The sequence below is a fragment of the Mauremys reevesii genome, linkage group 4 (assembly GCF_016161935.1).
Source record: "Mauremys reevesii isolate NIE-2019 linkage group 4, ASM1616193v1, whole genome shotgun sequence".
In the NCBI taxonomy this organism is placed as follows: domain Eukaryota; kingdom Metazoa; phylum Chordata; order Testudines; family Geoemydidae; genus Mauremys; species Mauremys reevesii.
This window is the reverse complement of record NC_052626.1, coordinates 144,106,335-144,133,359: the sequence shown is the minus strand read 5'-3', so window position 1 is coordinate 144,133,359 and position 27,025 is coordinate 144,106,335. Positions and strand designations below refer to the sequence as shown.

Below are 27,025 nucleotides of genomic sequence, written 5' to 3'. Positions count from 1 at the left end.
CGGGGCGGGACCCGGAGCTCGGCGGCTTTAACCCTCAATCAGCCGGGTCGGGGAGCGAGGGGCGGAGGGAGCCGCTGGGGAGACGCGGGGGAGTCGGTTCCTGGTTGTTGGTGGCTCCCGGTCCGGTCCCTTCGGCAAAGGCGGGAATTGGAGCAATGTTACGACGGGGGGGGCTGGGCACCCTGGGTAGGATGGAAACCACTTCCGGCCAGGGGGGCTGCCGCTCCTGCCCCCGCAGCCCCTGAGTTCCAGCCCCCGGGTCAAAGAACATTTCTTAGTAATTCAGCAGGGGGAGAGACGCCTTTTCAAACACTCTACCCTAAGAAACGTGGTTGAGGTTTATAACAGTGGCTATTAGTAAATTAATACATTATTTAATAATTATTCACATCTGGATCTGGGATCAGAGTGGCTGTAAGTGATAAAATACTTCTCCCAGCAGCCTAAGTGCCACTGTGGTGAGAGAAGAATATGTCATTCCCGGAGCTGACACTCCCTGTCTGGGCTACATTCTGCCAAATATCATACCCCTGGCTCTGCTTTGTAGCTGATTTGACAGTAGCCATACCACATGCATAAAAAAAAGATCAACCAAAAGCAGTAGTCAACCAAATTGTTGCAGATGCAGAGGTAATGTTTTCACATAAATTATATGGACAGTTACAATTCAAGAAATCTCTATGACTAACCTTTCTTGGCTCTTAGATAAATTAAGAACGGGAAAAATGGCTAATCTAGAGAACTGTCTTGCAGGAAAAAAATGAGGAGTCCTTGTGGCACTTTAGAGACTAACAAATTTATTTGGGCATAAGCTTTCATGGGTTATGACCCACTTCATCAGATGCATGGAGTGAAAGATACAGTAGGCAGGTATAAATAGACAGCACATGAAAAGATGGGAGTTGCCTTACCAAGTGGGGGATCAGTGCTAATGAGGCTAATACAGTCAGGGTGGATGTGGCCCATTCTCAACAGTTGACAAGAAGGTCTGATTTGGGTCCATTTATTCTTTTTGCGTAGAGCCTATCTGGTTTGGTCAATGTACATGGCAGAGGGGCATTGCTGGCACCCTGATTGCAGGCCTTCTTGTCAACTGTTGGGAATGGGCCACATCCACCCTGACTGTATTAGCTGATACAGACTAAGACTGCTACCCCTCGGAAACCTGCCTCGCAGCACTTACATCTTCACTCGGTTTCAAACTATGAGCACAGTTTAGCTGATATTTGTATTCTCCTCATTTAGGAGACAGAAAATTCTAAATTCCACAGACCTTACACACCTTTTCTTATCTAATTATGCACACAGCAGTTTAGCTGGCAATAGACCATAGCACACAAGTAGCATTAGATCAAGGACACATTTGCACTAACTGTACCTAGCACACAGTTCATCCTTGGCAAACCTTAAGAGAGCATACACCTTGCATCTGACAGATGTCGCATATACAATAAACAAAGGTTAGAAGAATTGAACTACTAGTAAATTAGCACAATAAAACTTCTGGGAGATTTTTACTAGTTAAAAGCCTAACACCCCCGTTTCTAGAGTGGGAATAACAATTTACAGACTATTACAACTGAATTGAAATGCAGCTGGCATAACCTGCTCCAGAAAGAAAGGCAGTCATGGATAAAGTCAGCACTGCAGGGAAAATTGCAGGTCTTCACCTACACACATGGCAATGCAGCCATTTCAGACTCATCAGTCTCTTGTATTATTTTATTCCTTCCAAGAACGATGAAACAACAGTAACATAAAGTCGCATCTCATCATCGCCCCCGACAGAGAGGCAAGGCCACGTTTTTCCCCACTTGAGGAACAGGGAGACACTGGCCTGGTACTGCTGTGGGAGTTTGATTGATTTGTGGCCTCCAAAGTGCAGTCCTGACACCAATCATCTCTGTCCCAGCTGCAGCCCATAATGCCCACAATGGAATGTTTTGGTACCTCTAGGGTTAAATGCTCCCATCTCCAGGACTACACAAAATAATTTTAACAAACCCGGAAGCTAAACTCGTGTCTGCTTAGGGAAGAGGTGGGAACATTTCAGAGTGGGAGCAAGTTCTCCCTCTCTTACAGACTTTGAGAACAGGGTGAAGTGACAGAATGAAGAGGTTCCCTCCATCAAGAACAGTGGGTGCTCTGGTGTTTAGTAAGACGTGATAAGCGAGCAAAGCGCTTCCCACACTGAGCGCAGGAATATGGTTGCTCTCCTGGGTGGGTTCTCTGATGCTGAGTAAGAGATGATGAGCGAGCAAAGTGCTTCCCACACTGAATGCAGGAATATGGTCGCTCTCCTGAATGGATTTTCAGATGTTCAGTAAGAGATGACGAGTGAGCAAAGCACTTCCCACACTGAGTGCAGGGATAGGGTCGCTCTCCTGAATGGATTATCAGGTGGTTGGTGAGGCCTGAGGATTGGGTGAAACTTTTCCCACACTCAGAGCAGCTATAGGGTTTCTCTCCAGTGTGGATTCTCTGATGGCTCTTGAAATGATGTATATAGACAAAGCCTTTTCCGCAGTCAGTGCAGCGATGGAGTTTCCCAGTGTGGACTCTCTTGTGTCTAGAGAGATTTTCTGGATGACGGAATATTTTCCCACACTCAGCACAGCGATGGAGTCTCTCTGTACTATGGGTTTCCTGGTGCCTCTTGAGACTTTGAAGGAGACTGAATTTTTTCCCACACTTAGCACAGCAATGGGGCTGCTCCCCAGTGTGGATCATCTGATGTCTGATCAGATGTTCTCGTTGGCAGAACTTTTTCCCACACTCGTGGCACAAGAAGCGTTTCTCTCCGCTGTGGATTTTCTGGTGCCTAGTAAGATTTGATGTATGTTTGAAGCCTTTCCCACACTGGTTACAGCGATGGGGTCTCTTTTCTGAGTGGATTGCCTGATGTCTACGAAATGTTGACGAATCCATAAATTGCTTTCCACACTCAGTGCAGGCATAGGGTCTCTCTCCTGAGTGGATTCTCTTGTGGATGGTAAAAGCTGATAAGTATAAGAATCTTTTTCCACACTCAGCACAGTGATATGGTCTCTCCCCAGTGTGGATTCTCTGGTGGGCAGTGAGCAGTGATAACTGGTTGAATATCTTCCCACATTCAGAACAGGGATGGTCTGTCTTCTTTCTGTGAGCTTTCCCATGTGCGCTGAGCTCCTTCTTTCTCCTAAAACTCTCCCCACACTCGCTACAGTGATACAGTTCCTGTTTCTTATGAACCATCGAGTGGTGACTTATCAGGTCTCTCTGCACCTTGAATTCTTCCCTGCACACACGGCAGGTATATAAGCTCTTTCTGGACTCCGCTTTTCCCTTTGCAGGCTTTGGATCTGGCCTGGATCTCCTCTGATGGCCTCTTGAGGTTGCTGGCTCCTTCCTGGTCAGATTTTTCCTCGGCCTTTGTGGCCTCCCCTGCCTCTTGTGCTGTCCTCCCTGCTCAGATTTCTTGGAATGGTTCTTCCCTGATGTCCCTGGGAAAGGCCTGAGTGGCTCCAGGTTACCAGGCCCTTCCTCAGGAGTCTGCCCCACAGCTCTGTTCAGGTTCCTTGCCCCTGCTTGGTGAGGAAGAGAATTCAGATGTTATTTCTTGTGCTCCTCACAAAGAGAAACGACTAATATTCCCAGCAGCCCTATGCCTCTCCCCTCAGAGCAGGGCTGGCCATCGTCACTTGAGTGCAAGAGGCCAAACTCCCAGGGGCCCCAGTGCTGGGAAGGAGGAGATGGTCAGTGTCCCATAGGCCCTGATAATACTCCCCCAAATAAACCTGGAAATCAGCCCCCACAATTCTCTCCCTACTCTGAGGCCCATCTTACTGGGGAGAACAGCATCACCGCACACCAGCACTGACACCCCTCTCCCAGGGGACACACAGGGAACACTCACACTGGGATGGATCCCAACAGCTCCGTGTTCTATGGAAAATGGGGGAGGGGGAGAGACTGGTGGAATCTGCGTAAGGGGAGTGATGGAGTTTCTAGGGGGATGTCAGGGTGAGGAGCTCTAGCACTTCTCATGTCTGGGCTTCAATCCCTATTGTAATGCTCTGTGAGGGGAAAGTTTGCAGCTGATGGACAATTCCTGAAATGATCTCTCCAGCTCCCACTGCTGGAAAGGGCAGAGCTGGTTCCCTACCTGCTCCAGGGGAAGAGCTGTGTGTGAGGAAGAAGCCCAAGGAGCTTTCAATTGCTGGCCAGTCCCAGGTCTCTTCTGCATCTGGAAAATCTGCATCAAGACAAAAGCTCTTTAGTTGACATCACATAGACCGAATGACTATCACTGAGAGAAGCCCTTTCCCCTGCACTGGAAATTACTCATTTATGGTCACTGTTGCACAGTGGGTTCCACAATGCACAAGAGGGGAAGCTATTTGGGTCTGGACACTTATTTTGTATTATGGTAGCACAACTGAGATCACGGTACCATAGCACCAGGTGCTGCACAAAATTACAGTGAGACCACCCTGATGTTGAAGAGCTTATATACTAAATACACAAAGGGTGGGAGAGAACCTGAGTCAAAGGAGTAACTTCTTGTTGTAATAACTGGGCCCAGAAATTGTCCCTAATTGGCCATTTAATTGTAAAAACTGTGAGAAAGTTTATAACGTGTTACAATATCCTACAACAATAAATGTTGATGGGAAAAGGTGAAAAATATAAAAACGGCGACAGAATTTGTCCAAATATAAAAGGCCTATAATGCAATTCAAGGGCAGTGTTAAAATGATGGCTGTAAGCAAGAGAAATGTGGAACAGGACAGTAATGAACCAAAATGACTGAGTTTAATTGAGGCCTGACAGCAAAACAATGAGGGGCTGGGCTATTTTCCTCACAATTTCCTTTAAGGGTTTCTCAAAAGAAAACATTTTTGGGGGACAATAAAGGAGGGGAAGTGAACGCAACTCTTGCTCACGGAAAAAAAACATCAATAGCAGGTGTGTGCCAACAGCTGCTGCAGTGAGCGATACCATCATGCTGCCAACCTAATCCTGATTTTGGGACCCCAGATCTTCTTTGTCCTAATCCTAAGAGATGTCTTAACAAGAATGGACCAGAGAGAGGGAGCTGGAGGATACTGCCACTATTATCAGTTCTGGCTAACTCCCCAAAATCACCTGGAATGTGAGATTTTTGTCCCCCCGTCTCTCTTAACTCCCATGAATTCCTTTTCATTCCCTGCCATATTTCTTCTCTTTCCTACTCTTCTCCCTCTGCCTTCTAGTAAATAAGAGTCTGCCTTAGCCTGCCAGAACTGCCATAGTTTGCAACCGTTCTGTAAGCCTGTGATCAAAGAGGCAGGGAAACGCATTGTCCAGAACAGACCAACGCTGGACAGGTTTGCCAGGCAGGTCTCCAATTGGCTGATCAGATCATGTGTCGTGCCTGTGTTTCTCCAGCAGTAAAGCAGCAAGTAAGAGTAAACCCAAGATAGAAGCCGCATGTTCTATCTTTGCTGTTCTTTTCTCTTCCCTCTTGAGTGGGTTTGTGTTTTCTTATCAACTAGGAAACAGGATTGGATTTTAATAATATCAACAACAGCTCCAACATTTCAAAGGGACAGTAATTACTGTGTTTAATACCATCTAAAAGACTTTCAAACAGAGGCCTTTTGTCTAAACACTCTCTGCAGCTAAAGGGAAAGGCAACAAGGGACATTGTAAAAAGAGTCTTGCATTATCCATGACATTCAAATGCCATAACTCTTTTACCTTCTTTTTCTGTATCTTTAATAAAAGATTAGAAACAATTTTTCATGGTGTTTGCATGGTACTAAGCAGCCTACTGTCTCTGTATTCCAAACCCCAAATCTTATTTAATATTCTTTAATGTTGCCCATGACAGTGTCATGTTAACACCTTTGTCTCTCTGGGCCCATGTAATCTACATGAATTAATACAACAATGTCCACGGTCTGCCAGCAGCTCAGTGGCAGAATGAGGAATAGAGTCCAGGTCTCCTCACTCCCACAACATGATGTTGTCTCCCAAACAGTCCTGGGGAGTAATAAGAAAATCCCTTATGAATGTCAATTGAGAGCCCACAAAAGCGATGGAACAATGCTGAGTACCTACAAAATTGGTCCTGAAACTGGAAGGGAGATTCCCAAGTGCTGCTTGGCCAATGATTCAGACAGCCAGGGAAGGATTACAAACATTTTGGTGGACAGGATTAGAATTCTAAAGGATGTTGGCAAACTGGAGAACTGGTCTGAAATCAACAAGGTGACATTTAAGAAATACAGGAACGAAATAGTTCAGTTAGGAAGGAAAAATGGAATAGACAGCTAGAAAATGGGGAATAACTGGCTTGGCAGCAGTACAGCAGAAAAGAATGTGGTGGTTATACTGGATCACAAATTGAATGGTAGTCGACATCATGATACTGTTCTAAAAAAGCCTAATATTAGACTAAAAGACTAACGTTCCAGGATGTATTGTCACTTTGGCCAAAACATATCAGGATTATAGCTGCCTTCAGCTACTCGTTCGATCCCTGCACATCACTATAACTCCTTTCTCACCTGGGTGGGTGGCTCTCAGGATGTCCCCATCTTCATCTTCTGTGGGACCCTGAACACACAGATCTTCCCCTTGCTCTATGCTGGAGATCATCACTGGCTTGGGCGTTTTGATTCCTGCTTAGAGAAAAGCATCACAACTAAGCATTTCTAGGCACAGAACTGCTGCACTTTGCACAGATGCACATGCAATGTTTGTGCCAATTAAGCAATGAGCTAATTGTGAAGGCTAATAGGCAACTGTTTTCCATGGAAACATGAACTGCAGCTTATGGTCAACACTCCTGGCGCCCGGCAGTAGCGAGATATTGAGTTGCAAACAACTTGGCACCTGTGGAAAGGGCAGATGGACATGACTGCGGTGTCTGAAGGGATTGTGGGGCACAAATGTGGCAAATGCTGGATATTTCTCCTTAGCCTAGGAGAGTTACTCTGCTGTGGCCCAGCACCCCTCTCCCTCTGATGGATACGTTTACATAGGAATTAAACACCTGGATCAGATGTCTTGGGCTTGAGCTGTCAGACTGTAAAATTGCTTAGTGGATATTTGGAGGGAGGGTCCCGGAGCAGAGGCTCCAACACAAGCATGAATATCTACACTGCAATCTTTAGCCCCGCAGCCTGAGTCCCACATCCTGAGTCAACTGACCCAGGACAGCGAGAGCAGCATAGATGAACCCAGTTTACACCAGCTTAGATGAACACAGTCTGTCTTTCTCCTTCACTGTGGTGTTGTCTGGCTGTTCATCCTGTAGGCCTGGGGAACACACAATCCAATGCTCATGTGCTGTCTGGGGAACTACAAGAGCCAGAATTCTCCTGCCTTAAACTGTGGAGCACTAGTGACCATGGGTGGAAGTGTGTCCTCTTGAAGATATGCAGTGTAGTTGTAGACATATCAGTCCCAGGATATTAGAGAGACCAGGTGAGTGAGGTAATATATTTAATTGGACTAGCTTCTGTTGGTGAGAGAGAGGAGCTTTCCTTTCCCAGACCTGAAGAAGAGCTCTGTGTGGCTCAAAAGCTTGTCTCTCTCACCAACAGAAGTTGGACCAATGAAAGATATTGCCTCACCCAAATTGTCACCCCATGAACTGGCTGCTCTGCTCAATTAAACATTCCTCTATCCATCCACACCCATGCACCCCTCCTTCAAACCCCATAGACACCTCTCCACCCAACCACTCAGACCAATGCTCCATCTCAGTTACTGTGTCTCTGTGCAGCACCCAGTGCACTGGGGCCCTGATCTCACAGACGCAGCTCCTCACCTAACGAGACCAGAGTCTGGTAATTTTCCCACATGACGTGTCTGTAAAGTTGCCTTTGCTCCTCGCCCAGCAGTGCCCACTCCGCTGGGGAGAAATACATGGCCACATCCTCAAAGGTCACCGACATCTGAAAGGACAAACAACCCAACTCAGCATGGCAAAGTTTACACGCTGATAGAGGAATAGCTGTGGCAAGTGATGCAGGTGTACAGTGGTCCACACAACTGGGAGGGCCCTGGGAGGCTTGAAAGTTTGTACCATTACTATGGTTGCATTTTGTCTCAGTGAAAAAAATTAACGGACAGAGTTTTCCCGGAGCGGCATGCTGGGGTGTGTACAGGGTTGGTTCACTCCCCAGTAGCTCCCTCCCTGGGTGTTCCCTCTCTCTTGGGCGGAAATTAGGGTTACACTGTTGTAGCCGTGTTGGTCCCAGGATATTAGAGAGACAAGGTGAAGGAGATAATCTCTCTTACTGGACCAAACTTATTTGTTCTTGAGCTACACAGAGCAGGGTCCTAAAGCCCAGGCTCCAGCAGAAGCCCAAATGTCTGCACCGCAATTAAACTCCCGCTAGGCTGAGCTGTATCAGCTGGCACAGCCTGGTTGCAGATTTTGAGTTGCCGTCTAGACAGCCCCTGGGAGCCCCAGCCAGAGCTGTAGTTCAAACAGCAGCAGCCCAGGCTTTTCGTTCCGGAGGGCTCTGGGTGAATCCCCAACACACTGGGCGATGGGAAAGTCACAGAAGGAACCTCCCTCATTTGGTACCTAAGGACTCAGTGTAACCTCCCAGCGCGTCGCCCATTGCCAGTGTGTGCAGCGGCCCCAGCCTGGCCCCAACCCGGTCTAGGGTGACCAGATGTCCCGATTTTATAGGGACAGTCCCAATTTTGGGGTCTTTTTCTTATACAGGCTCCTATTACCCCCCACCCCAATGTTTCACATTTGCTGTCTGGTCACCTAACCCGGCTCCCGAGCAGGCTGGTCCCGGCCCCGCAGCACAGGCCGGAGGAACCGCCCGACAGGCCCCGCCCCCAGCCCCAGCCGGTGCCCGCTCGGCGGGAGGGGGCAGAGCCCGGCAGCCCCCGCAGCGCCGCCCCGGGAAGGCCCCGCCCGCCCCCAGCAGCGAGCAGGGGGGTCGCTCGGGCTCTCGCGCGCTGGGGCGCGGCCCCTGCCGGGCTCCGCTGCACAAACCGGCCCCCGGGGGGGGCTCCGGGCCCAGGCGCGGTTCGGCTCCGCCCCCAGCAGCTCCCTCCCCAGGCGGCGATTTCCAGCCTCGGCGGCTGCTTCCCTCCCTCCGCGGCCGCCTCCGGCTGCGCCCCCCGGGCCCCGCTCACCGCGCCGGGCGCTGGGGCTGCAGCCTGCGGGGGGCTCGCTCCGCTCAGGCCGGGCTCGGCCCCCAGGGCTCCGCGGGGCACGAGACGGTCCCGCCCCGAGCCCGCCCCCCGCAGCGATTACTGGGCGCGTCCAGGCGGGGCGGGACCCGGAGCTCGGCGGGTTTAACCCTCAATCAGCCCGGTCGGGGAGCGAGGGGCGGAGGGAGACGCGGGGGAGTCGGTTCCTGGTTGTTGGTGGCTCCGGGTCCGGTCCCTTCTGCAAAGGCGGGAATTGGAGCAATGTTACGGGGGGGGGGGCTGGGCACCTTGGGTAGGATGGAAACCACTTCCGGCCAGGGGGGCTGCCGCTCCTGCCCCCCCAGCCCCTGAGTTCCAGCCCCGGGTTAAAGAACATTTCTTAGTCATTCATCAGGGTGAGAGACGCCTTTTCAATCACTCTACCCTAAGAAATGTGGTTGAGGTTCATAACAGTGGCTATTAGTAAATTAATACATTATTTAATAATTATTAACATCTGGATCTGGGATCAGAGTGGCTGTAAGTGATAAAATACTTCTCCCAGCAGCCTAAGTGCCACTGTGGTGAGAGAAGAATATGTCATTCCCGGAGCTGACACTCCCTGTCTGGGCTACATTCTGCCAAATATCATACCCCTGGCTCTGCTTTGTAGCTGATTTGACAGTAGCCATACCACATGCATGAAAAAAAAGATCAACCAAAAGCAGTAGTCAACCAAATTGTTGCAGATGCAGAGGTAATGTTTTCACATAAATTATATGGACATTTACAATTCAAGAAATCTCTATGACTAACCTTTCTTGGCTCTTAGATAAATTAAGAACGGGAAAAATGGCTAATCTAGAGAACTGTCTTGCAGGAAAAAAAATGAGGAGTCCTTGTGGCACTTTAGAGACTAACAAATTTATCTGAGCATAAGCTTTCGTGGGTTATGACCCACTTCATCAGATGCATGGAGTGAAAGATACAGTAGGCAGGTATAAATAGACAGCACATGAAAAGATGGGAGTTACCTTACCAAGTGGTGGATCAGTGCTAATGAGGCTAATACAGTCAGGGTGGATGTGGCCCATTCTCAACAGTTGACAAGAAGGTCTGATTTGGGTCCATTTATTCTTTTGCATAGAGCCTATCTGGTTTGGTCAATGTACATGGCAGAGGGGCATTGCTGGCACCCTGATTGAATTGGCCTTGTTAGCACTACAATAAATAATTTTTTTCCTCTGCTGATATTCAGGCCTTCTTGTCAACTGTTGGGAATGGGCCACATCCACCCTGACTGTATTAGCTGATACAGACTAACACTGCTACCCCTCGGAAACCTGCCTCGCAGCACTTACATCTTCACTCGGTTTCAAACTATGAGCACAGTTTAGCTGATATTTGTATTCCCCTCATTTAGGAGACAGAAAATTCCAAATTCCACAGACCTTACACACCTTTTCTTATCTATTTATGCACACAGCAGTTTAGCTGGCAACAGACCACAGCACACAAGTAGCATTAGATCAAGGACACATTTGCACTAACTGTACCTAGCACACAGTTCATCCCTGGCAAACCTTAAGAGAGCATACACCTTGCATCTGACAGATGTCGCATATACAATGAACAAAGGTTAGAACAAATGAACTACTAGTAAATTAGCACAATAAAGCTTCTGGGAGATTTTGACTAGTTCAAAGCCTAACACCCCCATTTCTAGAGTGGGAATAACAATTTAGAGAATACTACAACTGAACTGAAATGCAGCTGGCATAACCTGCTCCAGAAAGAAAGGCAGTCATGGATAAAGTCAGCACTGCAGGGAAAATTGCAGGTCTTCACCTACACACATGGCAATGCAGCCATTTCAGACTCATCAGTCTCTTGTATTATTTTATTCCCTCCAAGAACGATGAAACAACAGTGACATAAAGTCGCATCTCATCATCGCCCTCTGACAGAGAAGCAAGGCCACGTTTCTCCCCACTTGAGGAACAGGGAGACACTGGCCTGGTACTGCTGATCAATTTGTTTTGTGGGTGTTTGATTGATTTGTGGCCTCCAAAGTGCAGTCCTGACACCAATCATCTCTGTCTCAGCTGCAGCCCATAATGCCCACAATGGAATGTTTTGGTATCTCTAGGGTTGAATGCTCCCATCTCCAGGACTACACAAAATAATTTTAACAAACCCGGAAGCTAAACTCGTGTCTGCTTAGGGAAGAGGTGGGAACATTTCAGAGTGGGAGTAAGTTCTCCCTCTTTTACAGACTTTGAGAACAGGGTGAAGTGACAGAATGAAGAGGTTCCCTCCATCAAGAACAGTGGCTGCTCTGGTGTTTAGTAAGACGTGATGAGCGAGCAAAGCGCTTCCCACACTGAACGCAGGAATATGGTTGCTCTCCTGGGTGAGTTCTCTGATGCTGAGTAAGAGATGATGAGCGAGCAAAGTGCTTCCCACACTGAATGCAGGAATATGGTCGCTCTCCTGAATGGATTTTCAGATGTTCAGTAAGAGATGACGAGTGAGCAAAGCACTTCCCACACTGAGTGCAGGGATAGGGTCGCTCTCCTGAATGGATTATCAGGTGGTTGGTGAGGCCTGACGATTGGGTGAAACTTTTCCCACACTCAGAGCAGCAATAGGGTTTCTCTCCAGTGTGGATTCTTTGGTGGCTAGTGAGATGTTGTAGACGGACAAAGCCTTTTCCACAGTCAGTGCAGCGATAGAGTTCCCCAGTGTGGACTCTCTTGTGTCTAGAGAGATTTTCTAGATGACGGAATATTTTCCCACACTCGGCACAGCGATGGAGTCTCCCTGTGCTATGGATTTCCTGGTGCCTCTTGAGACTTTGAAGGAGACTGAATTTTTTCCCACACTTAGCACAGCAATGGGGCTGCTCCCCAGTGTGGATCCTCTGATGTCTGATCAGATGTTCTTGTAGGCAGAACTTTTTCCCACACTCGTGGCACAAGAAGGGTTTCTCTCCGCTGTGGATTTTCTGGTGCCTAGTAAGATTTGATGTACGTTTGAAGCCTTTCCCACATTGGTTACAGCGATGGGGTCTCTTTTCTGAGTGGATTCTCTGGTGATTACGAAATGCTGACGAATCCATAAATTGCTTTCCACACTCAGTGCAGGCATAGGGTCTCTCTCCTGAGTGGATTCTCTTGTGGATGGTAAAAGATGATAAGTATAAGAATCTTTTTCCGCACTCAGCACAGTGATATGGTTTCTCTCCAGTGTGGATTCTCTGGTGGGCAGTGAGCAGTGATAACTGGTTGAATATTTTCCTACATTCAGGACAGGGATGGTCTCTCTTCTTTCTGTGAGCTTTCCCATGTGCGCTGAGCTCCTTCTTTCTCCTAAAACTCTCCCCACACTTGCTGCAGTGATACAGTTCCTGTTTCTTATGAACCATCGAGTGGTGACTTATCAGGTCTCTCTGCACCTTGAATTCTTCCCTGCACACACGGCAGGTATATAAGCTCTTTCTGGACTCCGCTTTTCCCTTTGCAGGCTTTGGATCTGGCCTGGATCTCCTCTGATGGCCTCTTGAGGTTGCTGGCTCCTTCCTGGTCAGATTTTTCCTCTGCCTTTGTGGCCTCCCCTGACTCTTGTGCTGTCCTCCCTGCTCAGTTTTCTTGGAATGGTTCTTCCCTGATGTCCCTGGGAAAGGCCTGAGTGGCTCCAGGTTACCAGGCCCTTCCTCAGGAGTCTGCCACTCAGCTCTGTTCAGGTTCCTCGCACCTGCTTGGTGAGGAAGAGAATTCAGATGTTATTTCTTGTACTCCTCACAAAGAGAAACGACAAATATTCCCAGCAGCCCTATGCCTCTCCTCTCAGAGCAGGGCTGGCCATCGGCAGTTGAATGCAAGAGGCCAAACTCCCAGGGGCCCCAGTGCTGGGAAGGAGGAGATGGTCAGTGTCCCATAGGCCCTGATAATACCCCCCCAAATAAACCTGGAAATCAGCCCCCACAATTCTCTCCCTACTCTGAGGCCCATCTTACTGGGGAGAACAGCATCACCGCACACCAGCAGTGACACCCCTCTCCCAGGGGACACACAGGGAACACTCACACTGGGATGGATCCCAACAGCTCCGTATTCTATGGAAAATGGCAGAGGGGGAGAGACTGGGGGAATCTGCGTAAGGGGAGTGATGGAGTTTCTAGGGGAATGTCAGGGTGAGGAGCTCTAGCACTTCTCATGTTTGGGCTTCAATTCCTATTATAATGCTCTGTGAGGGGAGAGTTTGCAGCTGATGGACAATTCCTGAAATGAGCTCTCCAGCTCCCACTGCTGGAAAGGGCAGAGCTGGTTCCCTACCTGCTCCAGGGGAAGAGCCTTGTGTGAGGAAGAAGCCCAAGGAGCTTTCAATTGCTGGCCAGTCCCAGGTCTCTTCTGCATCTGGAAAATCTGCACCAAGACAAAAGGTCTTTAGTTGACAGCACATAGACCGAATGACTATCACTGAGAGAAGCCCTTTCCCCTGCACTGTAAATTACTCATTTATGGTCACTGTTGCACAGTGGGTTCCACAATGCACAAGAGGGGAATCTATTTGGGTCTGGACACTTATTTTGTATTATGGTAGCACAACTGAGATTACAGTACCATAGCACCAGGTGCTGCACAAAATTACAGTGAGACCACCCTGATGTTGAAGAGCTTATATACTAAATACACAAAGGGTGGGAGAGAACCTGAGCCAAAGGAGTAACTTCTTGTTGTAATAACTGGGCCCAGAAATTGTCCCTAATTGGCCATTTAATTGTAAAAACTGTGAGAAAGTTTATAAAGTGTTACAATATCCTACAACAATAAATGTCGATGGGAAAAGGTGAAAAATATAAAAACGGCGACAGAATTTGTCCAAATATAAAAGGCCTATAATGCAATTCAAGGGCAGTGTTAAAATGATGGCTGTAAGCAAGAGAAATGTGGAACAGGACAGTAACGAACCAAAACGACTGAGCTTAATTTAGGCCTGACAGAAAAACAATGAGGGGCTGGGCTATTTTGCTCACTACTTCTTTTAAGGGTTTCTCAAAAGAAAACATTTTCGGGGGACAATAAAGGAGAGGAACTGAACGCAACCCTTGCTGACTGAAAAAAAACAGCAATAGCAGGTGTGTGCCAACAGCTGCTGCAGTGAGCGATACCATCATGCTGCCAACCTAATCCTGATTTTGGGACCCCAGATCTTCTTTGTCCTAATCCTAAGAGATGTCTTAACAAGAATGGACCAGAGAGAGGGAGCTGGAGGATACTGCCACTAATATCAGTTCTGGCTAACTCCCCAAAATCACCTGGAATGTGAGATTTTTGTCCCCCCATCTCTCTTAACTCCCATGAATTCCTTTTCATTCCCCCCCATATTTCTTCTCTTTCTTACTCTTATCCCTCTGCTTTCTAGTAAATAAGAGTCTGCCTTAGCCTGCCAGAACTGCCATAGTTTGCAACCGTTCTGTAAGCCTGTGATCAAAGAGGCAGCCAAACGCATTGTCCAGAACAGACTGACGCTGGACAGGTTTGCAAGGCAGCTCTGCAATTGGCTGATCAGATCATGTGTCGTGCCTGTGTTTCTCCAGCCGTGAAGCAGCAAGTAAGAGTAAACCCAAGATAGAAGCCGCATGTTCTATCTTTGCTGTTCTTTTCTCTTCCCTCGAGTGGGTTTGTGTTTTTTTGTCTCCTAGGAAAAGGGATCGGATTTTATTAATATCAACAACAGCTCCAACATTTCAAAGGGACAGTAATTACTGTGTTTAATACCATCTAAAAGACTTTCAAACAGAGGCCTTTTGTCTAAACACTCCCTGCAGCTAAAGGGAACGGCAACAAGGGACATTGTAAAAAGAGTCTTGCATTATCCATGACATTCAAATGCCTTAACTCTTTTACCTTCTTTTTCTGTATCTTTAATAAAAGAATAGAAAGAATTTTTCATGGTGTTTGCATGGTACTAAGCAGGCTACTCTCTCTGTATTCCAAACCCCAAACCTTATTTAATATTCTTTAATGTTGTCCATGACAGTGTCATGTTAACACCTTTGTCTCTCTGGGCCCATGTAATCTACATGAATTAATACAACATTGTCCACGGTCTGCCAGCAGCTCAGTGGCAGAATGAGGAATAGAGTCCAGGTCTCCTCACTCCCACAACATGATGTCTCCCAAACAGTCCTGGGGAGTAATAAGAAAATCCCTTATGAATGTCAACTGAGAGCCCACAAAAGCGATGGAACAATGCCGAGTACCTACAAAATTGGTCCTGAAACTGGAAGGGAGATTCCCAAGTGCTGCTTGGCCAATGATTCAGACAGCCAGGGAAGGATTACAAACACTTTGGTGGACAGGATTAGAATTCTAAAGGATGTTGGCAAACTGGAGAACTGGTCTGAAATCAACAAGGTGACATTTAAGAAATACAGGAACGAAATAGTTCAGTTAGGAAGGAAAAATGAAATAGACAGCTAGAAAATGGGGAATAACTGGCTTGGCAGCAGTACAGCAGAAAAGAATGTGGTGGTTATACTGGATCACGAATTGAATGGTAGTCGACATCATGATACTGTTCTAAAAAAGCCTAATATTAGACTAAAAGACTAACATTCCAGGATGTATTGTCACTTTGGCCAAAACATCTCAGGATTATAGCTGCCTTCAGCTACTCGTTCGATCCGTGCACATCACTTTAACTCCTTCCTCACCTGGGTGGGTTCCTCTCAGGATGTCCCCATCTTCATCTTCTGTGGGACCCTGCACACACAGATCTTCCCCTTGCTCAATGCTGGAGATCATCACTGGCTTGGGCATTTTGATTCCTGCTTAGAGAAAAGCATCACAACTAAGCATTTCTAGGCACAGTACTGCTGCACTTTGCACAGATGCACATGCAATGTTTGTGCCAATTAAGCAATGAGCTAATTGTGAAGGCTAATAGGCAACTGTTTTCCATGGAAACATGAACTGCAGCTTATGGTCAACACTCCTGGCGCCCGGCAGTAGCGAGATATTGAGTTGCAAACAACTTGGCACCTGTGGAAAGGGCAGACGGACATGACTGCGGTGTCTGAAGGGATTGTGGGGCACAAATGTGGCAAATGCTGGATATTTCTCCTTAGCCTAGGAGAGTTACTCTGCTGTGGCCCAGCACCCCTCCCCCTCTGATGGATACGTTTACATAGGAATTAAACACCTGGGTCAGATGTCTTGGGCTTGAGGGGCTTGGGCTGTGGGACTGTAAAATTGCCGAGTAGATATTTGGAGGGAGGGTCCCGGAGCAGAGGCTCCAACACAAGCATGAATATCTACACTGCAATCTTTAGCCCCGCAGCCTGAGTCCCACACCCTGAGTCAACTGACTCAGGACAGCCAGAGCAGCATAGATGAACCCAGTTTACACCAGCTTAGATGAACCCAGTCTGTCTTTCTCCTTCACTGTGGTGTCGTCTGGCTGTTCATCCTGTAGGCCTGGGGAACACACAATCCAATGCTCATGTGCTGTCTGGGGAACTACAAGAGCCAGAATTCTCCTCCCTTAAACTGTGGAGCACTAGTGACCATGGGTGGAAGTGTGTCCTCTTGAAGATATGCAGTGCAGTTGTAGACATATCAGTCCCAGGATATTAGAGAGACCAGGTGAGTGAGGTAATATATTTAATTGGACCAGCTTCTGTCGGTGAGAGAGAGAAGCTGAAAAAGAGCTCTGTGTGGCTCAAAAGCTTGTCTCTCTCACCAACAGAAGTTGGACCAATGAAAGATATTGACTCACCCAAATTGTCTGCCCATGAACTGGCTGCTCTGCTCAATGAAACATGCCTCTATCCATCCAAACCCATGCACCCCTCCTTCAAACCCCATAGACACCTCTCCACCCAACCACTCAGACCAATGCTCCATCTCAGTTACTGTGTCTCTGTGTAGCACCCAGTGCACTGGGGCCCTGATCTCACAGACGCAGCTCCTCACCTAACGAGACCAGAGTCTGGTAATTTTCCCACATGACGTGTCTGTAAAGTTGCCTTTGCTCCTCGCCCAGCAGTGCCCACTCCACTGGGGAGAAATACATGGCGACATCCTCAAACGTCACCGACATCTGAAAGGACAAACAACCCAACTCAGCATGGCAAAGTTTACACACTGATAGAGGAATAGCTGTTGCAGGTGAGGCAGGTGTACAGTGGTCCATGGAACTGGGAGGGCCCTGGGAGGTTTGCAGTTTGTCTCAGTGTAAAAAATTAATGGACAGAGTTTTCCTGGAGCAGCATGCTGGGGTGTGTACAGGGTTGGTTCACACCCGAGTCGCCCCCTCCCTGGGCGTTCCCTCTCTTGGGCGGAAATTAGGGTTACACTGTTGTAGCCGTGTTGGTCCCAGGATATTAGAGAGACAAGGTGAGGGAGATAATCTCTCTTACTGGACCAAACTTAATTGTTCTTGAGCTACACAGAGCAGGGTCCTAAAGCCCAGGCTCCAGCAGAAGCCCAAATGTCTGCACCGCAATGAAACTCCCGCTAGGCTGAGCTGTATCAGCTGGCACAGCCTGGTTGCAGATTTTGAGTTGCCCTCTAGACAGCCCCTGGGAGCCCCAGGCAGAGCTGTAGCTCAAGCAGCAGCAGCCCAGACTTTTCGCTCCAGAGGGCTCTGGGTGAATCCCCAACGCGTCGGCAGATGGGAAAGTCACAGAAGGAAACCCCCAGCCCCATTCGGTACCCATGGACTCAGTGCAACCTCCCAGCCCGTCGCCCATTGCCAGTGTGTGCAGTGGCCCCAGCCTGGCCCCAACCCGGTCTAGGGTGACCAGATGTCCCGATTTTATAGGGACAGTCCCAATTTTGGGGTCTTTTTTTATACAGGCTCTTATTACCCCCCATCCTCTGTCACAATGTTTCACATTTGCTGTCTGGTCACCTAACCCGGCTCCCGAGCAGGCTGGTCCCGGCCCCGCAGCACAGGCCGGAGGAACCGCCCGACAGGCCCCGCCCCCAGCCCCGGCCGGTGCCCGCTCGGCGGGAGGGGGCAGAGCCCGGCAGCCCCCGCAGCGCCGCCCCGGGAAGGCCCCGCCCGCCCCCAGCAGCGAGCAGGGGGGTCGCTCGGGCTCTCGCGCGCTCGGGCGCGGCCCCTGCCGGGCTCCGCTGCACAAACCGGCCCCCGGGGGGGGCTCCGGGCCCAGGCGCGGTTCGGCTCCGCCCCCAGCAGCTCCCTCCCCAGGCGGCGATTTCCAGCCTCGGCGGCTGCTTCCCTCCCTCCGCGGCCGCCTCCGGCTGCGCCCCCGGGCCCCGCTCACCGCGCCGGGCGCTGGGGCTGCAGCCTGCGGGGGGCTCGCTCCGCACGCGCCGCTCAGGCCGGGCTCGGCCCCCAGGGCTCCGCGGGGCACGAGAAGGTCCCGCCCGAGCCCGCAGCGATTACTGGGCGCGTCTAGGCGGGGCGGGACCCGGAGCTCGGCGGGTTTAACCCTCAATCAGCCGGGTCGGGGAGCGAGGGGCAGAGGGAGACGCGGGGAAGTCGGTTCCTGGTTGTTGGTGGCTCCCGGTCCGGTCCCTTCGGCAAAGGCGGGAATTGGAGCAATGTTACGGGGGGGGCTGGGCACCCTGGGTAGGATGGAAACCACTTCTGGCCAGGGGGGCTGCCGCTCCTGCACCCTCAGTTCCAGCCCCCCCTATTCAAAGAACATTTCCTAGTAATTCATCAGAGTGAGAGACGCCTTTTCAAACACTCTACCCTAAGAAAGGTGGTTGAGGTTCATAAGTGTCTATTAGTAAATTAATACATTATTTAATAATTATTCAAATCTGGATCTGGGATGAGAGCAGGGGCGGCTCTAAGAATTTCGCCGCCCCAAGCAGGGCGGCATGCCGCAGGGGGTGCGCTGCTGGGCTCTGGTCCCGGGGCTCCTGGTGTCCTCTTGCAGGCGTCCCTGTGGAGGGGCCGCTGGTCCTGCGGCTCCGATGGAGGTCCACCTGAGCCGCGGGACCAACGGACCCTCCGCAGTCATGCCTGCGAGAGGTCCACCGGAGCCACGGGACCAGCAAACCCTCCACAGTCATGCCTGCGGGAGGTCCGCAATCCCGCGTGGACCTCCCGCAGGCATGACTGCGGAAGGTCCGCCGGAGCCACCTGCCGCCCTGCCGGTAAAATGCTGCCCCATGTGCGCGCTTGGTGTGCTGGGGTCTAGGGCGGGCCCTGGAGGAGAGTGGCTGCAAGTGATAAAATACTTCTCCCGGCAGCCTAAGTGCCACTGTGGACAGACAAGAATATGCCGTTCCCGGAGCTGACGCTCCATGTCTGGGCTACATTCTGCCAAATATCGTACGCCTGGTTCTGTTTTGTAGCTGATTTGTCAGTAGCCATACCACATGCATTTAAAAAAAAATCAACCAAAAGCAGTAGTCAACTAAATTGCTGCAGATGCAGAGATAATGTTTTCACAAAAATTATATGGACAGTTACAATTCAAGAAATCTCTATGACTAACCTTTCTTGGGTCTTAGATAAATTAAGAATGGGAAAAATGGCTAATCTAGAGAACTGTCTTGCAGGAAAAAAATGAGGAGTCCTTGTGGCACTTTAGAGACTAACAAATTTATTTGGGCATAAGCTTTCGTGGGTTATGACCCACTTCATCAGATGCATGGAGTGAAAGATACAGTAGGCAGGTATAAATAGACAGCACATGAAAAGATGGGAGTTGCCTTACCAAGTGGGGGATCAGTGCTAATGAGGCTAATACAGTCAGGGTGGATGTGGCCCATTCTCAACAGTTGACAAGAAGGTCTGATTTGTGTCCATTTATTCTTTTGCATAGAGACTATTGGTTTTGGTCAACGTACATAGCAGAGGGGCATTGCTGGCACCCTGATTGAATTGGCCTCGTTAGCACTACAATAAATAATTTTTTTCCTCTGCTGATATTCACGCCTTCTTGTCAACTGTTGGGAAGGGGCCACATCCACCCTGACTGTATTAGCTGATACAGACTAACACTGCTACCCCTCAGAAACCTGTCTTGCAGCAGTTACAGCTTCACTAGGTTTCAAACTATGAGCACAGTTTAGCTGATATTTGTATTCTCCTCATTTAGGAGACAGAAAATTCCAAATTCCACAGACCTTACACACCTTTTCTTATCTAATTATGCACACAGCAGTTTAGCTGGCAACAGACCACAGCACACAAGTAGCATTAGATCAAGGACACATTTGCACTAACTGTACCTAGCACACAGTTCATCCTTGGCAAACCTTAAGAGAGCATACACCTTGCATCTGACAGATGTCGCATATACAATAAACAAAGGTTAGAAGAATTGAACTACTAGTAAATTAGCACAATAAAGCTTCTGGGAGATTTTTACTAGTTCAAAGCCTAACACCTAATTCCCATTTCTAGAGTGGGAATAACAATTTAGAGAATACTACAACTGAACTGAAATGCAGCTGGCATAACCTGCTCCAGAAAGAAAGGCAGTCATGGATAAAGTCAGCACTGCAGGGAAAATTGCAGGTCTTCACCTACACACATGGCAATGCAGCCATTTCAGACTCATCATTCTCTTGTATTATTTTATTCCCTCCAAGAACGATGAAACAACAGTGACAAAGTTGCTTCTCATCATCGCCCTCTGACAGAGAGGCAAGGCCACGTTTTTCTCCACTTGAGGAACAGGGAGACACTGGCCTGGTACTGCTGATCAATTTGTTTTGTGGGTATTTGATTGATTTGTGGCCTCCAAAGTGCAGTCCTGACACCAATCATCTCTGTCCCAGCTGCAGCCCATAATGCCCACAATGGAATGTTTTGGTACCTCTAGGGTTAAATGCTCCCATCTCCAGGACTACACAAAATAATTTTAACAAACCCGGAAGCTAAACTCGTGTCTGCTTAGTGAAGAGGTGGGAACATTTCAGAGTGGGAGCAAGTTCTCCCTCTTTTACAGGCTTTGAGAACAGGGTGAAGTGAGAGAATGAAGAGGTTCCCTCCATCAAGAACAGTGGCTGCTCTGGTGTTTAGTAAGATATGCTGAGCGAGCAAAGCGCTTCCCACACTGAGCGCAGGAATATGGTTGCTCTCCTGGGTGGGTTCTCTGATGCTGAGTAAGAGATGATGAGCGAGCAAAGTGCTTCCCACACTGAATGCAGGAATATGGTCGTTCTCCTGAATGGATTTTCAGATGTTCAGTAAGAGATGACGAGTGAGCAAAGCACTTCCCACACTGAGTGCAGGGATAGGGTCGCTCTCCTGAATGGATTCTCAGGTGGTTGGTGAGGCCTGATGATTGCGTGAAACTTTTCCCACACTCAGAGCAGCAATAGGGTTTCTCTCCAGTGTGGATTCTCTGGTGGCGAGTGAGATGTTGTAGACGGACAAAGCCTTTTCCACACTCAGTACAGCGATAGAGTTCCCCAGTGTGGACTCTCTTGTGTCTAGAGAGATTTTCTAGATGACGGAATATTTTCCCACACTCGGCACAGCGATGGAGTCTCCCTGTGCTATGGATTTCCCGGTGTCTCTTGAGACTTTGAAGGAGACTGAATTTTTTCCCACACTCAGCACAGCAATGGGGCTGCTCCCCAGTGTGGATCCTCTGATGTCTGATCAGATGTTCTCGTAGGCAAAAATTTTTCCCACACTCGTGGCACAAGAAGTGTCTCTCTTTGCTGTGGATTTTCAGGTGTCTAGTAAGACTTGATGCAACTTTGAAGCCTTTCCCACATTGGTTACAGCGATGGGGTCTCTTTTCTGAGTGGATTGCCTGATGACTACGAAATGTTGATGAATTCATAAATCGCTTTCCACACTCAGTGCAGGCAAAGGGTCTCTCTCCTGAGTGGATTCTCTTGTGGATGTTAAGAGCTGATATATGGAAAAATCTTTTTCCGCACTCAGCACAGTGATAGGGTCTCTCTCCCGTATGTATTCGCTGGTGGGCAATGAGATGCGATAACTGGTGGAATATCTTCCCACATTCAATACAGGGATGGTCTCTCTTCTTTCTGTGAGCTTTCCCATGTGCTCTGAACTCCTTCTTTCTCCTAAAGCTCTCCCCACACTCGCTACAGTGATACAGTTTCTGTCTCCTATGAACCATCCAGTGGTGGCCTATCAGGTCTCTCTGCACCTTGAATTCTTCTCTGCACAAACGGCAGGTATATAGGCTCTTTCTGGGCTCAGTTTTTCCCTCTTCAGGAGGCTTTAGATTTGGCCTTGATCTCCTCTGATGGCCTCTTCCAGTTCCTGAATCCTTCCTAGCCAGGTGCTTCCTCTGCCTTTGGAGCCTGAACTGCCTCTTGTTGTGCCTTCCCCGCTCAGATTTCTGGGAATGGCTCTCCACTGATGTTCCTGGGAAAGGGCTGGGTGACTCCAGGTTGCCAGACTCTTCCTCGGGAGTCTGCCCCTCAGCCCTGCTCAGGTTCCTTGCCCGTGCTTGGTGGGGAAGAGAATTCAGCTGTTATTTCTTGTGCTGCTCAGAAATGGAAACCACTAACATTCCCAGCAGAAGGATGTGCCTAAGGGAGCCCTATGCCTCTCCCCTCAGAGCAGGGCTGGCCATGGTAGTTGAGCGCAAGAGGCTAATCTCCCTGGGGCCCCCGTGCTGGGGAAGGAGAAGGTCAATGTCCCATAGGCCCTGAAAATAGCCCCCCAAGCAAACGTGAAAATCAGCCCCCACAATTCTCTCCCTACTCTGAGGCCCATCTCATTGGGGACAACAGCATCACCACACACCAGCAGTGACATCCCTCTCCCAAGGGACATACACGGAACACTCACACTGTGATGGATCCCAACGTCTCCATGTTCTATGGAAAATGGGGGAGGGGGAGAGACTGGGGGAATCTGTGTAAGGGGAGAGATGGTGTTTCTAGGGGGATGTCAGGGTGAGGAGCTGTAGCACTTCTCGTGTTTGGGCTTCAATCCCTATTGTAATGCTCTGTGAGGGGAGAGTTTGCGGGTCATGGACGATTCCTGAAATGAGCTCTCCGGCTTCCACTGCTGGAGAGGACAGGTTCCCTACCTGCTCCAGGTAAAGAGCTTTGTGTGAGGAAGAAGCCCAAGGAGCTTTCAATTGCTGACCGGTCCCAGGTCTCGTCTGCATCTGGAAAATCTGCACCAAAACAAAAGGCCATTGATTGACATCATATGGACCAAACGAACATCGCTGAGAGAAGCCCTTTCTCCTGCACTATAAAGTACTCATTTATAGTCACTGTTGGACAGTGGGTTCCACATAGGGTGACCAGATGTCCCGATTTTATAGGGACAGTCCTGATTTTGGGGGCTTTTTCTTATATAGGCTCCTATTACCCTCCACCCCCAGTCCCAATTTTTTTACACTTGCTATCTGGTCACCCTAGTTCCACAACTCACAAGAGGGAAAGCTATTTGGGGCTTGACTGTTACTTTGTATTGTAGTAGCACAACTGAGCTTGTGGTTTCATAGCACCAAGTGCTACATAGAGAGATCACCAAGATGTTGAAGAGCTTGTATACCAAATAAAGGGGGGAGAAACCTGAGTCAAAGGAGTAACTTGTTGTAATAATTGGGCCTGCAAATTTACCCTAATTAGCCGTATAACTGTAAAAACTATGAGAAAGTTTATAAAGTGTTACAATATCCTACAACAATAAATGTCTACGGGGAAAAGTGCAAAATATAAACAAGATGACAGAATTAGTCCAAACAAAAGAGGCCATAATGCAATTCAAGGACAGCGATGAAACAATAGCTGTAAACAAGAGAAGTGTGGAAATGGACATTAATGAACCAAAATGAATAAATTAGAATTTAGGCCTAACTGGCAGAAAAACAGTAAGGGGGTGGGCTATTTTGCCCATTACTTCCCTTTGGGGTTTCTCAAAAGAAAACACTTTCGGGGGAAAATAAAGGAGTGGAACTGAATGCAACCCTTGCTGACGGAAAAAAAACAGCAACAGCAGGTGTGTGCTAACAACTGCTGTGGTGAGCAATACCATCATGCTGCCACCCTGATCCTCTTTTGGGATCCCAGATCTTCATCATCCTTATCCTAAGAGATGTCTTTACAAGACTGCACCAGAGAGAGGGAGCCAGAGGATATTGCCACTGTTATCAGTTCTGGCTAACTCCCCAAATAACCTGGAATGTGAGATTTTTGTCCCCCTGTCCCTCTTAACTCCCATGAATTCTTTTCATTCCCCACATACTTCTTCTCTTTCTTACTCTTCTCCCTTTGCCTTCTAGTAAATAAGAGTCTTGCTTAGCCTGCCCAAACTGCCATAGTTTGCAACTTTGTTGTAAGCCTGTGATCAAAGAGGCAGCCAAAGAGGCATTGTCGGGAACAGACCAACACTTGTTACGGGTTTGCCAGGCAGGACTCCAATTGGCTGATCAGATCATGTGCCGTGCCTGTGTTTCTCCAGCCATGAAGCGGCAAGTAAGAGTAAACCCAAGACAGAAGCCGCATGTTCTATCTTTGCTGTTCTTTTCTCTTCCCTCTTCTGTGGGTTTATGTTGTTTTGTCTCCTAGGAAACGGGATCGGATTTTAATAATATCAGCAACAGCTCCAGTCCATTTCAACTAACTGCTTCTCTTTCCCCCAAAAGGACAGTTATTACTATCTTTAATACCATCTAAAAGACTTTCAAACACAGGCCTTTTGTCTAAAGACTCTCTCCAGCTAAAGGGAAAGGCAACAAGGGACACTGTCAAAATAGAAGTCTTACATTATACCTAAAATACTCTTTTTCCTTTTTTTCTGTATATTTAATAAAAGGTTAGAAAGAATTTTTCATGGTGTTTCCATGGCATAGAGCAGGCTACTGTCTCTGTATTCCAAACCCCAAACCTTATTTAACACTCTTTAATGTTGGCCATAACATTAGTTAACATCTTTGTCTCTTTGGGCCCATATTGTCTATATGAATTAATACAATATTGTCCAAGATTTGCCAGCAGCTCAGTGGCAGAATGAGGAATAGAGTCCAGGTCTCACAACATGATGTTGCCTCCCAACCAGTCCTGGAGAATAATAAGGAAATCTCTTATTAATGTCAACTGAAAGCCCCAAAAAGCGATGGAACGATGTTGGGTCCCTACAAAACTGGGTCTGAACTCGGAAGGGAGATTCCCAAGTGCTGTTCAGCCAATGACTCAGACAGCCAGCAAAGGGTTACAAACACTTTGGGTGGACAGGATTAGAATTCTAAATGATGCTGACAAACTGGAGAACTGGTCTGAAATCAACAAGGTGAAATTCAAAAACACAAGTTAAAATTAGTTCACCTAGAAAGGAAAATGAAATGTACAACAGAAAATGGGGGATAACTGGCTGGGCAGAGGTGCAACAGAAAAGAATGTGATGGTTATGGTGGATCATGAATTGAATGAGAGCTGACAATGTGATACTGTTCTAAAAAAGCCTAACAATAGACTAAAAGACTAACATTCCAGGATGTATTGTCACTTTGGCTACAATGTATCAGGATTCCAGCTGCCTTCCTTCAATCCCTCCACATCAGTTTAAATCCTTCCCTCACCTGGGTGGGTTCCTCTCAGGATGTCCCCATCTTCATCTTCTGTAGGACCCAGCACACACAGATCTTCCCCTTGCTCTATGCTGGAGATCACCACTGGCTTGGGGGTTTGGATTCCTGCTTAGAGAAAAGCATCACCGCCCATTAGATCTAAGGTAAGCACTTCTAGCCACAGAACTCTTGCACTTTGCACAGCTCCATATGCAATGTTTTTTAATTAGGCAATAAGGTAAATGTGAAGGCTAATTGTCTCCCCATGAACTAGCTGCTCTGCTCAATTAAACATGCCTCTATCCATCCACACTCATGCACCCCTCCTTCAAACCCCATAGACACCTCTCCACCCAACCACTCAGACCAATGCTCCATCTCAGTTACTGTGTCTCTGTGAAGCACCCAGTGCACTGGGGCCCTGATCTCACAGACACGGTCCTCACCTAACGAGACCAGAGTCTGGTAATTTTCCCACATGACGTGTCTGTAAAGTTGCTTTTGCTCCTTGCCCAGCAGCGCCCATTCTGCTGGGGAGAAATACATAGCGACGTCCTCAAACGTCACCGACATCTGAAAGGACAAACAACCCAACTCAGCATGGCAAACTTTACACAATGATAGGGGAATAGTTGTTGCAGGTGAGGCAGATGTACAGTGGTCCATGGAACTGGGAGGTTTGGAAGTTTGTACCATTATTATAGGTGTGGGTTTGCGCCGTGTAAAAAAAGTAATGAACAGTGTTTTCTGTATCTGTGACTCACCCCACAGTGGTGGCTGCGGGAGCTGAGCCTGGCCCCCTGCTGTGGGTGTTGTATCCTGGCACAAAGAGTAGCATCACTTCTGAGGCGTCGTCCTCCTGACCCTTTGCCATGATGGGGCAGGCTGGCCAAACTTCAGTGAGTGTCGCAGCAACCTGGAGCTCCAGGTCACTGTCCCACTCATACTTAGCCGGCACACCTGACCCTCTGTCACCATCCCGGAGGGCTGGGCAGACCAAACCTGAGTAGCACTGCAGCCCCTCCAGCCATGATGTAATGTCCATAACAGGACACTGGGCCCAGCCAGCTCCAATGGACCCTGCTGGAGCCACTACTGCAGGGTGTGTGTGGGGCACTGGAGCGGCATTGTGGGGTTAGTACATGGTTGGTTCACTCCCCAGTCGCTCCCTCCCTGGGCTTGCCCCCTTTATTGGGCAGGAATTAGGGTTACACTGTTGTAGCCGTGTTGGTCCCAGGATATTAGAGAGACAAGGTGGGGGAGATAATATCTCTTTCTGGACCAACTTTATTTGTACTTGAGCTACACAGACCCGAGTCCTAAAGCCCAGGCTCCAGCAGAAGCCCAGACGTCTGCACCGCAATTAAACTGCCCCAGGGC

At 48.6% G+C, this 27,025-nt stretch overlaps 2 protein-coding genes across 2 annotated transcripts; both read right to left on the bottom strand.

The window, feature by feature from the left end:
* Positions 1-1,847: 1,847 nt before the first annotated feature.
* LOC120404062 (zinc finger protein 420-like) lies at positions 1,848-26,362 on the bottom strand. Its single transcript, XM_039536071.1, has 11 exons — positions 26,092-26,362; positions 25,658-25,771; positions 23,156-23,245; positions 13,470-13,559; positions 11,461-12,891; positions 10,689-10,715; positions 9,136-9,254; positions 7,802-7,928; positions 6,534-6,647; positions 4,145-4,234; positions 1,848-3,566 (listed from the first exon to the last, which is right to left on the bottom strand). The coding sequence occupies exons 1-11, from the start codon at positions 26,339-26,341 to the stop codon at positions 2,128-2,130; spliced, it is 3,891 nt and encodes a 1,296-aa protein (XP_039392005.1). The 5' UTR covers positions 26,342-26,362; the 3' UTR covers positions 1,848-2,127.
* On the bottom strand, positions 20,862-24,468 carry LOC120403197 (zinc finger protein 429-like). Its single transcript, XM_039534047.1, has 3 exons — positions 24,465-24,468; positions 23,156-23,245; positions 20,862-22,566 (listed from the first exon to the last, which is right to left on the bottom strand). The coding sequence occupies exon 3, from the start codon at positions 22,229-22,231 to the stop codon at positions 21,125-21,127; it is 1,107 nt and encodes a 368-aa protein (XP_039389981.1). The 5' UTR covers positions 22,232-22,566; positions 23,156-23,245; positions 24,465-24,468; the 3' UTR covers positions 20,862-21,124.
* Positions 26,363-27,025: the final 663 nt, after the last annotated feature.

Excerpts from the sequence above, each read along its gene's own strand:
- LOC120403197 (XM_039534047.1), bottom strand. The coding sequence starts at position 22,231 with ATGGTTCATAGGAGACAGAAACTGTATCACTGTAGCGAGTGTGGGGAG.
- LOC120404062 (XM_039536071.1), bottom strand. The coding sequence starts at position 26,341 with ATGGTACAAACTTCCAAACCTCCCAGTTCCATGGACCACTGTACATCT. Across the intron at positions 7,929-9,135 it reads CAGCCCCAGCGCCCGGCGCG|ATGTCGGTGACCTTTGAGGA; the intron begins GTGAGCGGGGCC and ends TTGTCCTTTCAG. Across the intron at positions 6,648-7,801 it reads CCAGACTCTGGTCTCGTTAG|GAATCAAAACGCCCAAGCCA; the intron begins GTGAGGAGCTGC and ends TTCTCTAAGCAG.